Genomic DNA, 14122 nt, shown 5'->3' with positions numbered 1-14122 from the left:
TGAACTCGTAAACGGAGATGCCTGCTTGCTACAGCAACAGAACAGCGGCCATGGTCATCGGGAAGTCGGCGGTTTCAGTTATCGGGGCAGAGTCAGATACCAGGAAAGTGATGATGTAATTCACGTGATACGCCTTCCCACAGTCCACGTGACGGGGCAGTGCCAAGACTCGCATGCCACTACCGCTATTCCAATTACAGACTAGATCATTTTCGACTCCCACAATTCGCAGTCCCAAATCGTTGCAAGAACTTCTGAGGGCTTTTGACATCGCAACACCACATTCGTCGACAATATAGACAAAAGAGAGACTTGCCCATCATGTGTAAGTCTATAAGCCTGGCTGAGGACCGCGATGTCCGATTCAGAGTTTTCGAAAACGACTCATGAACGATATCGCGCCTCACTACAATCAAATGTCGAATTGAAACTTGGTTCGCTAACTTTTGAACACAGCTCTCGTCAGCGGAGAGAAGTCGAACTGTACGGATTATCGAGTCCCACCGTCCATCATTCCGGTACTAACTATGAGACCACAGTCCAGTTCATCCTCCGTCTCCTCAATACCAATGTCGACGGAAAGCAGAAGATCATGTACGCCTTGACCCGCATCAAGGGTGTCGGTCGTCGTTACTCCAACTTGGTTTGCAAGAAGGCCGATGTTGATTTGAACAAGCGGTATGGGTTGAAATTGAAGGGAATTGAAGGGAAAGACGCTGATGATCGAATACAGTGCCGGAGAAATCACCACCGAAGAACTCGAACGAATTGTCACCATTATCCAAAACCCCACACAATACAAAATCCCAGAGTGGTTTCTCAACAGACAACGCGACATCATTGATGGCAAGAACACCCAGGTGTTGGCAAACGGTATGGAGAGTAAGCTACGTGAAGATTTGGAGCGCCTGAAGAAGATCCGAGCCCATCGTGGTCTACGACACTACTGGGGTCTCCGTGTCAGAGGTCAACATTCCAAGACCACTGGCCGAAGAGGTCGCACTGTTGGTGTCAGCAAGAAGAAGGGTTAAACGATTGCTTTCTTCCTTGGTGATGGTGGTGTTGGGGTTTTCGATGGATCACCAAAATAGTCCCAGGTCCTGCATAGCGATTGAAAGTCAAAAATCGATGTGGCTGAGGCTTGGATGATGAACGGTGATACGATTCCACAAATACTGATGGGAGTCGACATTTAGAAGGCTTCCCGGGCAATGCATGGCGAAAGATCAAAATCATTACTTTTTCACCATTTTTCATTCATCACCTCGCGGGTTCACGTACGTTTCGTAACGATTCCTGTTCTTTCTTCCTGAGTGTCTTATTGCAGTCTGTAAAGCGGGGAACAGATAACAGCTTTCAATCATCTCCACACAAGTTGTCAGAAGATGAACGAAGAAGGCTGGATTGACTGAGGCTTGGAAGGGAATCCACGCAGAATATGGTAAGTTGCAGTGTTTACTGATCGTCAGTCTGGCACAAACACATTCGTGTGGCCATTCAATCTCTTCCAAGACACGGGTCACACAACAAGACATTCCCGGATTCAAGTTGGCTGGGAGTCCCGCCGAGCAGGACTGTTAAGCCTGCCATGTGCTACACCAAATCCATTACTTTGCAGCGCTTTGGCCTTCATGCTCAGATATGTCTCGGAGCCGCACCACGACATGGGAACCCGGCTTATGACAATGAATTCCCAGGAGGATTTTCGCTCCCAGATACACCTTGGTCCCCAATCAAGTTTCCTATTGACCCTGGCGTGACATGCATCACCATTGACCTGTGTAGCCTGAACCACATTTCTTTTTAAGTTTCAATCCCTTCTTTTCTCCGAAGCACTCCCATGATTTCATCTGGCGCGACCTGAGAAGCAGCGGGAATCGGAATGCAAGGGGATTCCTCCACTCGCATCATTCTTCCTACCCAAGCCACGGGGATTCAGTTGCTAACTCAGCCAACATTCATGCACTGTTTCAGTCGCAGATCATTTGATGTAGCATTCTGGAAAGAACGCGAATGACGTTTGACAAGCAGCAAGCTGGCTGGACATGATTGATGCCAAGAGACACAATTGAGTCGTCGTTTGTCTTTCTCTTCACATACACGCGGGAAGCAATCACCAGCAGAGGATCCCTCCCTTGCATGTTTGTGATTCACGTTGCTGGTAATGTCCCCGAACAATGAACAATGCAGGTGAGCAACAGAATGGCGATCACTTTTGCAATTTGCTGCAAGCGCAACACATAAATGAGAAGGTCGCTCCTTCCCTTCTTCACGGTCCTCCCTTCTCTCTTTCTGCTCCTCAAATTCTTCTCACGTACTTCTGATATCAACATTGTTGTCCAATTTTCAACCGAGCTCTTACTGTGAGACCAAAAGTTGCTCCTCCTCGCTACACTGGTTGCGTCCTCCTCACACGGCTAGACCCTGAGCAGAGATCGTTCAGCAATCCCAAGTCGCCAACATGCTTGTCTCATCCACTCTTTTTCTGCTGACAATAACTCACATGTGCTGCCATGTTGCATCAGCTTTCTCTGCAAATTTCGAAATCTCTAATATCATCTCTTCTTCGCCTTTCCAGGCAGATCCAACATCCCAACAAAGCACTCTTGTCTCATGTAAGCCTTCCGAGATAGGCATCCATGCCTGACGGTCCAATACTGACATTATTCCAAGTCGACTTCAGAGATCAAGATACCCCAGAGGTTGGCGCCAACCGCTGTGGTATCGAATGGGCAGTTGGGCTATCACCTCCTGTCCTGTGGCAAGACACCTGTGATAATAGCACCTTTGGTGTTCGGGTAACGTCATGGCACGGTGTGCAAAACTTCTCTCTTGATCTCAAGCATACCTACATTGATGACAAGTGAGATCTTCTTGTGCGGACCAGTTTCCTTGGATCATGACTGACCTAATCTACACAGGGTCGGCGAATATCCATACAACGTGGTCACCAAATTCGCGCCGGTGAATCTCACATTCCTTGGCACGAAGCGCTATCATTGCGACTTGTCTCAAGCTGAATGTGAGAGTGACACTGGAGCCATCATCGTGTTCAATGTGACAAGGTCTATTGCTTAATGTCGTGATGGTGGTTGATGTCTCTTTTGGCCGGAAAATCGTAATGAATAACGATATTACTTGCTACGAGATGAGCAGCACCGATCAGAAGGGAAATGTTATACGGTGGTTCAAAAAAATTCCTGGACGAGGCGAGGCGAGGGAAGAGAAGGACATACGCCATCATGCAGAGACATAATCCAGCAAGGCTGAGATGATGCCTCTGGGATATTCCCGACTTTGATGTGACAAATGAGCGAATGTGAAATGTGGAAAGGATGGCAGTCAAAGACGTCTGCTCAGTAGTGTCATGAGTCTCCTAATATAGATAATACCCCTAATGCCAATGCGATTGATAACAATGACGAACAAGCTCCGCTAAATACTTTGTGTCCTGGCAGAAGATTATGGCAAGCACCCGTTATAATCCTATCACACAGAAATTTCAATATCAACTCGACCAGATTTCTAGAACCATGTTTCCAAGTTCTTAATTCTATAATTTATATACCCCCCTCCACTCACATCAACCAGCAACATCCTCGACAGTAGTACTCCCATCGGCGGCCACCGTGCCCTCGGCCCTCTTGACATCAGAGCCCTTCTCCGGCTCTACGCCAGAGCCAGCAACGGCATTCTCGCCCTCAACACCAAACAGCCCGCTGATAGCCTTCAAGGTGGTATTGCCGCCGGAGAAAATAACGCCGACATCCCAAACACCACCCCCGCCCCCCTCCGATCCCTCCTCGATCTCCATCCCCGCCTGCCTCGCGGCGACCAAATCCCTGAACCCGTTGTTGAACAACAACACGGCAAGCGGCACAGCCGCACTGGGCTCGACGACGACTTTGACGCGCTCGAAGACCAGGCGCATCGCCATTTTGATGTCGGCCTCGCTGACGCTGTAGATGGCCTCGACCTTGCGGGTGTCGCTGATGACGGCCCAGTTGGCGACGCCGACGGGCGTGCGCAGGCCGTCGGCGATGGTCAGCGTCTTGACGTGCTCGATGCGCCGGCCCTGCAGCACGCCGCGCCGCCCGTCGTCCGCGCCCTCGAAGCTCGGCTCCGCCCCGAACACCAGCGTCGCGCCCTGGTCGCTGAACCACGTCGCCGTCCCGCCCAGCAGGCCTCCGCCGCCCAAGGGCGCGATCACCGCGTTCAGACTCCTTTTGCTGCCTCTCCCTTCTTCGGATGCCGACGGGGGGTTTTGTCGTTGTCGTTGCTCCTGCTGCTCGACTTGTTCGTAGAACTGCTCCTCCAGCTCGAGCGCCGCGGTGCCCTGGCCGAGCATGATGTCTGGGTGGTCGTAGGGCGGGACGAGGATGGCGCCGTGCTCGGCGATGATGGTCTTGGTCACGGCTTCACGTTCCGTGCTCGTCGAGCCGCTGAAGATCACGTTGCCCGTGTATAAGCGTGTGCCGGCGATTTTCGACGGCGTGCTGATTTTCGGCATTACGATGTACGACGAGATGTTGAACGTTGACGCCGCCAGTGCGAGGGCTTGTGCGTGGTTGCCTGTTGGAGAAGAGACGGTGTTGGTCAGTACTAGTTGGGTATATGGGCTTGATGTTGCAGTAGAGGAGACCATTGGAAGTGGATTGGCCTGCCTGCCTGCCTGCCGCCACGCTTTGGAAAACCTAGGGGTAGAAGTCGTAGGGTTGTGAGGGCTTTGTCTCAACAATCAGGCTTGAGGTTGTTGTTCACTCGCTGCCCAGGTACAATTATGTGCCTTCTCCAGCACAGCAGGGTAAGAGACCGGTCACAGCAGCGTGACAAGAATGGCATGCCAACAGCCCGCTTCAGTCCTCAACCACATCCTAACAGCCCGCTTCAGTCCTCAACCACATCCTAACCTCAGGACCGGACAGGGCAGTGTCACCCTCCTTGATGAAACCCTGCAATCCAACCGAGAAGGACACAAGAGAAAAACAAATCACTCACCACTAGAATGCGTGACGACCCCGCGACGCCTCACCTCCTCAAGCCCCAATTCCTCAATCAACCTCGAGACGGCGTGAAAAGCGCCTCTCGCCTTAAACGCGCCGATCTTCTGCTGATTCTCGCATTTCATCCAGATGCGGAACTGCGGGATGCCTGGCAGGGCGGATGAAGCAGGGAACGGCGGCGGGTTGTCGGAGACGTAGACGCTTGGGTCAGGCGACGAGGCGATGCGGTTCAAGGATGTCGAGGTGATCAGTGGTGTGCGGTGGATGTAGGGTTTTATCTTTGCGTGGGCGCTTCGGATCGACGATGGGATCAGGGGCGGGGAGGTTGTTGGGTCCGCCATGGTTTGAGTAAAAGGGTGGGTTGGGTTGGGCGTGTATATGAGGTATGTACCTATGTACGATGCTGTTGGATGGATGTTTCTTGGTGTGTTGAACGGTAGGCACTCTAAGTGGTGAGAGCCCAAGTTGTGCAATAATCAGAATTCTGTTGATGATGGCTTCCTCAGTATAAATATAACTCGAGATGTGGGGTTGAGCTAGGGCTGTTGGTAGAGAAATAGCTGGTTGGTGGTGAAAGATAATTCAAGATGTCGAGACCGATATAATATACTTGGAATCACTCACAAAACTTGTCGTGGAAAGCGTATGGCGTGATGTTCCAATACAAGAGGGTATGGATGTGATGGCTCAATTATTTGTTCAGAACAGACCGCACTCCACACGCATTGCCTCGCTATCCTTTATAGATGTTGGACGAGGGTCAATGTCAACCTCAATAGCGACAAAATAACTAGAAGGAGTGATCTAAAGAAAACTCAGGAACAATGTAAAGCCGAGAACGGAGTCACATATAGAATTGTACATGTAGAGGATTTGCACGACGGCATGGCACTGACTAGTCCAAGTGATGTGTGGGAGATAAGGTTCCTCTGGGTTACATATGACTACTACTAGGCATGTACAGTCGATCTACGAAGTACAATGGCACAAGGCGCGGTTGTCGATCCACATACTTCCTCACTGAGCCAAATGGAAAGGAAAAGATGATGCCTCTCAAGTGCTGGAATGTTCTTTATGGGGACCTGAGAAGATTCGAACTGCACTGCTAGTGGAGGTAAAACATTGACTGGGCATTGCTGCACTATCTTTTTTGTTTTTAATACTACCAAAAAAACTCGAGGACCATTTTTTCATTCACTTGATACAAATTCGAAAATGGCACCGTACTCATCCGATCCGTTTTGAGTTATATCAGAACGCCTGCCCCATTTGATCTGAATCGGGATATTCAGTATCACTGATATCATGTTGTAGCAGTTGTTTACTGGTTCTCGGGGCGGAGAGAGCTATGGAGACGAAAGTCAGCAACGTTATACAAACGCATCACGAGGGAATGATTTCAAAACTTACCGGACAGCCTTTCCAGCACGCCAGATCTCCAAATTGCGGATCTCCTCGAGTTCGGCCTCGTACTTCTCTCTGTAATCAGGCTGGCTGTTGTACTCCAGACTGCGGGTGGTTTCCTTTCCGGCCTTGACACTGTCATAGAGGTCGTTGAACACAGGCTTCAAGGTGTCCTTGAATCGGGTGGACCAATCGATGGCACCACGACGAGCGGTGGTGGAGCACGCGGCGTACATCCAATCCATACCATTGGCACCGATCAATGGGTAGAGAGATTGAGTGGCTTCTTCAACAGTCTCGTTGAATGCCTCGGAGGGAGAGTGGCCGCGCTCTCGGAGAACCTCGTATTGAGCGAGGAACATGCCGTGGATACCACCCATCAAGCAACCTCGCTCTCCGTAGAGATCCGAGTAGACCTCCTTCTCGAATGTGGTCTTGTAGAGGTAGCCACTGCCGACAGCGACACCGAGGGCGACGGCCTTCTCTTCAGCCTTGCCGGTGACGTCTTGGAAGACAGCGACGGACGAGTTGATGCCTCGGCCTTCACGGAAGAGACTTCGTACAGTTCGGCCAGAGCCTTTGGGTGCGACGAGGATGACATCGATGTCAGTGGGAACATCGACCTTGGTGAGGTCTTTGAAGACGGGGGAGAAACCGTGGGAGAAGTAGAGAGTCTTTAGCAACAAAATATTAGCATACTGGATCCGAGGAACACAATCAAATCGTGCTTACCTTTCCCTTGGTCAATTGAGGCTTGATGGCGGGCCAGGTCTCACTCTGGGCAGCATCACTGAGCAAGTTCATGACGATGGTACCCTTGGAGATGGCTTCATCGACCTCGAACAAGTTCTTGCCGGGTACCCAGCCATCTTGTTCTGCTTCTTTCCACGAGGCACCGTTCTTTCGGACACCAATGATGACATTGAGGCCGTTGTCACGGAGATTGAGACCTTGACCATGACCTTGCGAACCATAGCCGATCAGTGCGAGGGTGTCATCCTTGAAGTATTCCTGAGTAGAAAATTAGATCTTGTGTTGGAGATGTAGTCAACCATCAGATGGGAGTCATACAAGGAGCTTCTCACGAGGCCAATCCTCACGCTCTAGCACACCGTTAGTCATATTCCATGTCCTGTTTGAAGCATTCGACACTCACCAAAAACCTGCTCCTTTGTGCCAGCGAAGTCGATGGTCTTGACACCTCGCTTCTGTTGCTGCACGGAGGGAGCTGTGAAAGCAGTGCGAGAAGCTGCTGCAACGGCCGGTCTGGCTGCGATGGCAGAGACAAAAGATCTCTTCTGCACAGTGGCAGGTGTGGTGATCTTCTGCTTGGATGCAGTGCGCAGGGTTCTCACAAAGGTCTTGGAGGCCATTTTTGAGGTGATGGAGTGGAGAGTGTGTGTATTTTTGCAGTGAGCAGGAAGAGTCAGAAATCAGAAGAGTAGGACTTGTATTTAGCACAAGATACTACAGATGAATATTATTTTCCTGGGGAAATTTTGCTGCAGGTCGAGGAGCTTCTTCCACCTCCGAATCTGTGCTGCCCTGGCGACTCACGTTTGGGCCTGGGTTCCGAATTGCGGGCTGGGTGGATAAGCTCGATAGTGGGCTTTTGCTGATTGAGAGTCAGACTGGTAGGCGGTCTCGGACTTTTTGATTACTCCCCGAAGATTGACGCGAGCACGTGCTCAGTCATGTGATCTAAGTTAAGCATAGAGCACGGCACGAGCACCTGTTGGCAAGACAGATACCGTGGTGCAAGACATTTCAGCAATACTTTCTTAGGCTGACAAGACCAATGGTAATACGCGGAATATTGCGAAAGAACCCTTCGTGTTGATTGAATATGATAGAAAGTCAACATCACCTTCTATCTGCCAGAACCAAATAAACTCCTCCCATGACTCCAACCCGCAATGCTGAAATGCTCAGGTTTATCGTGTAATCATTTCCCTCCTTTCCATCTCCCGCCTTCGCTCTCGTTCTCGCTCTCGCGCCAAAACTATAACCATCAATGCTTATCACCGTAGGACGCGATCGTAACTCTGCCCTCGAACGGCCCCTCCGCCCATGGCTGTTCGGGCGTTTCTTCGGAACCCTTCTCGGTTAGTTCTGAGGTCCTCAGCGGCTTCCTTGTTGAGGGGATCAGATGCATTGGGTTCGAGGAAGAGGAACTATCATTCATGATCAGTTATCTAGATAGGCGATAATGGTAGGTTGGAGAAACTCACCTGCATGCCGACAATTACCGCGTTGAGGTTCAACACTGGCTTCCAGTCTTCTCGGAGGATATTCAGGCAGACGTTGCCCTCTAGGTCGATATTGGGATGATAGATCTTTTGTGTACACTTGACCTTAGGAGGGTCGTGTGGGAAGTTCTGATTGATGGCGAAACTGAACACAAAGCTGCCTCCCTTGTACATGCCCTCGTCTGGCTCGATCGTCAGGGTGAAATTCAGGATGTCATCAGCATCGGGGAATGTGGTTTTCATGGTAGTCCCCAAAGAGAGTTCACTCAGATCTGTTGGCATGGTGAGTATTCCTCGGTGTTCCCTTGGTGAATCATGTCTTTGTATTGCCCACCTTTTTGAACTCTCAACTGCGCAGCTGTGACCTTTTTCTTCTTTTGTGTGCCTCCAGATGCTTGCTCATCCTTCTGCTGCTGCTGTTTCTATTCCTTTGTCAGTTTTCTCCCACTTCGCATTCTTTTGACTTGTAATCCTACCATAGACCATATTTTCATCATCTTGGCGGTGGTTTGTCGCTATACGAGGGACAACTTAGGTCGAAGACAATGGTTGAGATCTTATGAGGATGATGAAGAGAATTGTATTGGTTGTCAGAGTGGCAATGAGGTTTGGAAAAGATTCGGGCGCAGCCTGATGTCGTGCTTCTTCCGACTTTACGGGGATTGGTGATCTTTGATCTATTTCCGCGGTCTATCTTGTCAAGTATATGTCACAGCAACAATCAAAGCGATGGACTGATCCCGTATGCGGTGTGGAATGTTCAGAGGATGTAAAGCCGGCGCGTGTCAAATTACAGAGAGAGGTAGACGTTGCTTTGGAAATTGATCTTTGACTTGAGGCCCAATCTTGAATGATGCAGTTGCCCGCATGACGCTCACTTGACGCCGCTTTTAATGCTTTCGGGCTCATGAACACCCAAAAATCCGCTTCTCGAGACCGAGGCTGATACGGGACATTTGGAGCGAAAGAAATCTTGAAATTGAGCAATACTTCAAGTCATAGTAATTGCATACACCAGACAAGATAGTGCCTATCCTATGTCCCTTGGGGCCAATTTTCTAACATCCAAAAACTCCATCATTCCATCGCAGGATGGCCATCCCTGGGCTATGCTACCAACAATGCTCAATATAAACAAACTATCGTCTTGCGAAGCAGCACAGCAAGCCTGTTCTTCCAAGGAACCAACAGCACCCAATGAACCGAATAAGTGACAAGGCACCTGTGGTGTAAAGTAGAAGCCGGAAAAAGGTTTCGCTTCGGTCACTGTTTTGATTCTGGAAATTGTGTTAGTAGACGGTGGTCAAACGGTCCAGGCAATGACTTACGCTAAAACCAAACTCGGTGAGATTTTTGCTCGTGATTCCAATTGCGAGGAGACCATTGGAAAAGATCCATGTTGCGACTAGGCGAGTTCGGAAGTTCTTGTACGAGTCTTCCAGGTTCTTTTCGTCCTTTTCCACTGGTGGCACGAACGGCGCCAGCGCTCGGCGGACAGTAGCTTCAAATTGGCTGTCAATGTCGGCTTGGGGTTTGTCGACCTCTTCAACCACAGCAACTTTGCCCTTTTCGTCTTTGTTCGTCTTTGCTGATGGTAACGCTTCAGCCTTATCCGAACCCTTGGTACCCCACGACACATCATGCCAATTGCTGAAGGCGTAGATCATGAGAATATTGATGAAGGATGGCATGATCAAAAGATACTGAAAGAAAGACGTGAACATGTGCCACGGGTCAAGGTACATGAATGACGCGATAAAGTAGAGCCCAAATGTGGCAGCCAATGCGATAATGACGATACCTGGTCCGCTCGAACCGAAGAAACTGCTGATGAACTTGCTGGTGCCTTGGTCTGTTATGACATCGGTCTTGCCGCCAGTAAACGCCTGTACAACGAGATACATCGACAGCACTATGACATAGAGCTGGATCACACCAAATACCACAAATGAGATCATATAGGCAATCTTCGAACCCTTTGGTCGATTGCCGAGGGCCAGGATAAATTGCAGCAGGAGGAACCCGAGGTACAGGTACTGGAGGATGGTGTTTACGATTGGCGTGGCATCTTCGCCAAAAGGCCAAGATGTGTTGCCATTCTTCTCCGAAGGGATTCCGACCAAGTCCATCAAGATTTTGGTGGTAAGCCAGAAAGCAGCGAGAGAGAACCATGATAAGATGACCGAAACAATGTTGTAGAGCATTTGGATGTGGAAAAAGAACATGCGGATGATGTTGTGGCCAGACTTGTACATCCGCGAGAAGTGCATGAGAGAGTAGATGGAGGCCGCAAATGAACCGTTCAGCCACCGTCGACGTTGACCGATGAATTCGGCTGCGCCTTCAGGAACATCGGTTTCACCTCGGGAGGCTTTGACGTAACTGAGATGCCATTTGGAGCCTGCTTTTGCAACCAATTCGAAGCACAAGATACGATCTTCGGCCAAAAACATGTTCTTCTTGAAAATGTTCATGCCCTCGATACCCTTCTTTCCCAGTCTTGCCGAGAGGGTGTGGTCACCGTGGAAATATTGTTCAAGTGGGCGACCCATGATTGCCCTGAAGCGGTAGGCAGAAAAGGCACCAGGCAACACACTGACATAACCAAAGGAGCTTTCAAGGGGTTTGTCCAGAATATTACTGATCTTGTACTCGAAATTTTGCGCAGCGACCAGTGGGTTAAGTAATTTGCGACCGAAGGGGCCACCGCTACCCAACATGGCATGGATTTCACCACAGGCGCCACCCAGATCTTTGTCGTTGTAAAAGGCCTCCCAGAGGGCAAGTAAGGACTTGGGTCCAGGTTTTGTGCCCGCATCGAGCAGAATGCACACTTCAGGATTGAGAATGCGGCCGAAGGCGTTGAACAGCCATCGATGAGAGTTGATCTTTTTGCTATTCTTTTGCTTGAGACAGAAGATCATCTGTACGGGAGGTAGAGAAGTTGCATCATTATCATTGGGCCGGATCAATTGCTGGTTAGCGGTGACTGACAATTGTGTGGTATATTCGAAGATGTGCACCACGGTATCTTTGCCATCTACATCTTTCTTCATGACACCGTCTTGGTAGATACCGACGGTGGCCAACAGATCCAGAGTGTTCTTGTCACAAGGATCAATACCGTCAAAGACAAGACAGACGACAATTTTCTGCCAGGCGGGACCTCCCTTGTTCCAGAACTCGGACTTTTTGAGGTTGACAATGTCTCGAATATTCTGCATGACACCGTGCATTGTACGTGCGGTCAGAACCTTGTCTTCGTTGTAGTACGTGATTGCAATCAGCAATTCGGTATGTCTGTTGTACATTGCAGGCCGCAGATTGTAGCCATTTTTGAGAGTGAAGTCGTCAGGATCGCACGTAGCAGCAGTGTATCGCATGTGAGTAAACTCCTCACTGCCGCCTTCGAGATCATTGCGGTACTTGGCTTGCACAGCATTCTGAATGGCGCTGGGGACGGGGTAATCAATGCTGAGCACGCTGCCTTGGACCAACTTGACTTTTCTGGTAGCATATCTCTTGATGGTGCCATATCCTGGTGCCTGTCGTTGTCTCCATGCTTCGGTGGAATCTGACCGATCAAAGGGTTCTTGTGGAGGGCCTGTGGGGAAACCAGCCTGAGAGTTGCTCATCCCATAACCTCCGTCGTAAGGAGTGTTTTGTTGCTGAGCTCCGCCATACTGGGTCATCGGAGCTCTGGAGGCATCTCCACCGACATAAGATTCATTAAGGGTATAGACAGACTCTTGTCCCGGAGTCAAGGGCCGAGTACGAGGAGGGTTGTCATACTGCGGTTGATGTGAAGCATTTTGGTGCAACAGCGAGTGTTCAGCCTCGTCATCTGAGTGACGGCTTCCGAGATATCCCTGAGAGTCACGAAGTCAGCGGATGGGCTCAGGTGAACGGCCTTGGATATAGCAAACTTACGTTTCCACCTCCGATATCACCGAGTTGATGACCTTGATCATACCCTCCACCATAGGGGTTTGCCATTTTGTGTGCGATGGCTACACACGAGCGAGAGCGGTTGGTAGTGTTGACGTTTAATCAGATATGGAGGGTGGGACGAATTATGGAGTGGACAGTGATTTGAAGTTGTGACGAAGAGCTGACAGCCGCCAGGGCTTTTGGAGGATGGGTCAATAGATCTTGTACAGCCAGGAACGAGGAAAGATTGAGCGCCGAGTGTCAAGAGTAAAAATGAAGGGTTTCAGGGTTCGAGGCAGGATTGTAAAGAAAGATGACAAGCAAAGAGAAGTAGAACAAAGAAAGCAGTTGGGAGTCCGATCTTGTGTGGCCGTCAGAACTGCACGGATTGGGATGAGGAGCAGTGGCACAGCAGACTTCAGGTCAGTGGTAGACTGGTAGCAGCCCAGACAAGGAAACAGGAGAGACAGCGATGTTTCAAATTCTTTGGATCCCTGCGTGAAGCGTGACCCAGCGATCCAGTGAGATGGGGTCAGGCGGATTTTCAACGACGGAGGGAGCAAGTCTCCAAAGAAAAAGGGTGGCGTCCTTCTCCATCTTCAGCTCCATGCGTCCAATGCAGTGCCAATGCAGCCAAAGACGCTGACGACAATCCCTCGCTAGTGACCGCCAATCGCTGTGTGCCCTGGTCAATATCTGCTCGTGTAAAGACTCGGGCCAGGCTGTGCTGGAAGATGGAAGTTGGAAGCATAGATCACTCATCAAACTTGGCTGCACGGCAACAAAGATGATGGGCTTCAGCCCCGGAAACCGGAAACCGAATGAAGAAGCTCGAGAGCTGTGAAGGGCCTTTTGGATGCCACCTACGAGAACAGAATTTAGATGCTTATTTCAGCCCTGGCATGCAAGGCAAGGCATCAGCTGAGCGCCTGAACGACAAATTCTTGCCCATGCCCGGAGTATAATCATTGGTCATCTAGACCGACTGAGGCTTTATTTCACTAATGCTACTTCAACGGTTCGGTGTTTGTATAGAGACATATATACTTTGAACCAGTCTCCATCCTCGGAGACATCTGATACATAGTTCTGGAAACCCCCTGAATATATGGGGATGAAACAACGTGTTGGTGGGAGTGAATGGGTCTTAGAGTGCATTTGGCTTGACCGCTTAGGCGGCTACAAGCGCTGCGGGCGGCATTAACTCACTGCCCTTGGGCCCTGGACGCCTTTCCTTTCCCGGTCGACAGTGGCCGAAGACCCTTGGGAATGTCCGTACTCGGTTCTCCGTAGGCACTCTTAGGTACTAGTGCTTGAAGTACTCGTATTCTTGGTCCAGCTACGCATACATTAGAAGACTGCCAGTTTTTGAAGTATTATTGAATTCTATCTGATGAGCATCAATCGTTGGAACCTCCAGCTGCTGAAAGTCATGTCACGGCCGACAAAGGAAAATACTGACTGACTTCGAGACCTGAGATTTCCTCTGTAATATCACCGATAGTTACTAGTCCGAAATCAGAGGAGTGGCAGCCA

The 14122-nt window shown here is 50.0% G+C and overlaps 6 protein-coding genes across 6 annotated transcripts; 2 read left to right on the top strand and 4 right to left on the bottom strand.

Moving 5' to 3' along the window:
- Nucleotides 1-321: 321 nt before the first annotated feature.
- On the top strand, nucleotides 322-1031 carry RPS18 (ribosomal 40S subunit protein S18B; the record flags this gene model as incomplete). The annotated part of the gene is made up of 4 exons (XM_064855329.1): nucleotides 322-325; nucleotides 457-483; nucleotides 540-678; nucleotides 734-1031. 4 exons carry the CDS (start codon nucleotides 322-324, stop codon nucleotides 1029-1031), a joined length of 468 nt encoding a protein of 155 aa, XP_064708918.1.
- A 1472-nt stretch (nucleotides 1032-2503) lies between these two features.
- On the top strand, nucleotides 2504-3078 carry LTR84_011800 (uncharacterized protein; the record flags this gene model as incomplete). Its single annotated transcript, XM_064855328.1, has 3 exons — nucleotides 2504-2615; nucleotides 2674-2863; nucleotides 2922-3078. 3 exons carry the CDS (start codon nucleotides 2504-2506, stop codon nucleotides 3076-3078), a joined length of 459 nt encoding a protein of 152 aa, XP_064708917.1.
- A 505-nt stretch (nucleotides 3079-3583) lies between these two features.
- LTR84_011799 (uncharacterized protein) lies at nucleotides 3584-4645 on the bottom strand (the record flags this gene model as incomplete). Its single annotated transcript, XM_064855327.1, has 1 exon — nucleotides 3584-4645. The coding sequence occupies one exon, from the start codon at nucleotides 4643-4645 to the stop codon at nucleotides 3584-3586; it is 1062 nt and encodes a 353-aa protein (XP_064708916.1).
- A 345-nt stretch (nucleotides 4646-4990) lies between these two features.
- Nucleotides 4991-5344, bottom strand: LTR84_011798 (uncharacterized protein; the record flags this gene model as incomplete). Its single annotated transcript, XM_064855326.1, has 1 exon — nucleotides 4991-5344. The coding sequence occupies one exon, from the start codon at nucleotides 5342-5344 to the stop codon at nucleotides 4991-4993; it is 354 nt and encodes a 117-aa protein (XP_064708915.1).
- A 3084-nt stretch (nucleotides 5345-8428) lies between these two features.
- Nucleotides 8429-9153, bottom strand: UBC12 (NEDD8-conjugating protein ubc12; the record flags this gene model as incomplete). Its single annotated transcript, XM_064855325.1, has 4 exons — nucleotides 8429-8581; nucleotides 8639-8928; nucleotides 8991-9078; nucleotides 9133-9153. 4 exons carry the CDS (start codon nucleotides 9151-9153, stop codon nucleotides 8429-8431), a joined length of 552 nt encoding a protein of 183 aa, XP_064708914.1.
- Nucleotides 9154-9945: 792 nt separating this feature from the next.
- CHS3 (Chitin synthase, class 3) lies at nucleotides 9946-12652 on the bottom strand (the record flags this gene model as incomplete). Its single annotated transcript, XM_064855324.1, has 2 exons — nucleotides 9946-12525; nucleotides 12587-12652. 2 exons carry the CDS (start codon nucleotides 12650-12652, stop codon nucleotides 9946-9948), a joined length of 2646 nt encoding a protein of 881 aa, XP_064708913.1.
- Between the last annotated feature and the right edge of the window lie 1470 nt (nucleotides 12653-14122).

This window comes from Exophiala bonariae (assembly GCF_035927105.1).
Source record: "Exophiala bonariae strain CCFEE 5792 chromosome Unknown scaffold_6, whole genome shotgun sequence".
NCBI classification, from domain to species: Eukaryota; Fungi; Ascomycota; class Eurotiomycetes; order Chaetothyriales; family Herpotrichiellaceae; genus Exophiala; species Exophiala bonariae.
The sequence above is the reverse complement of the archived record's forward strand: the minus strand, read 5'-3'. Positions and strand labels throughout refer to the sequence as shown.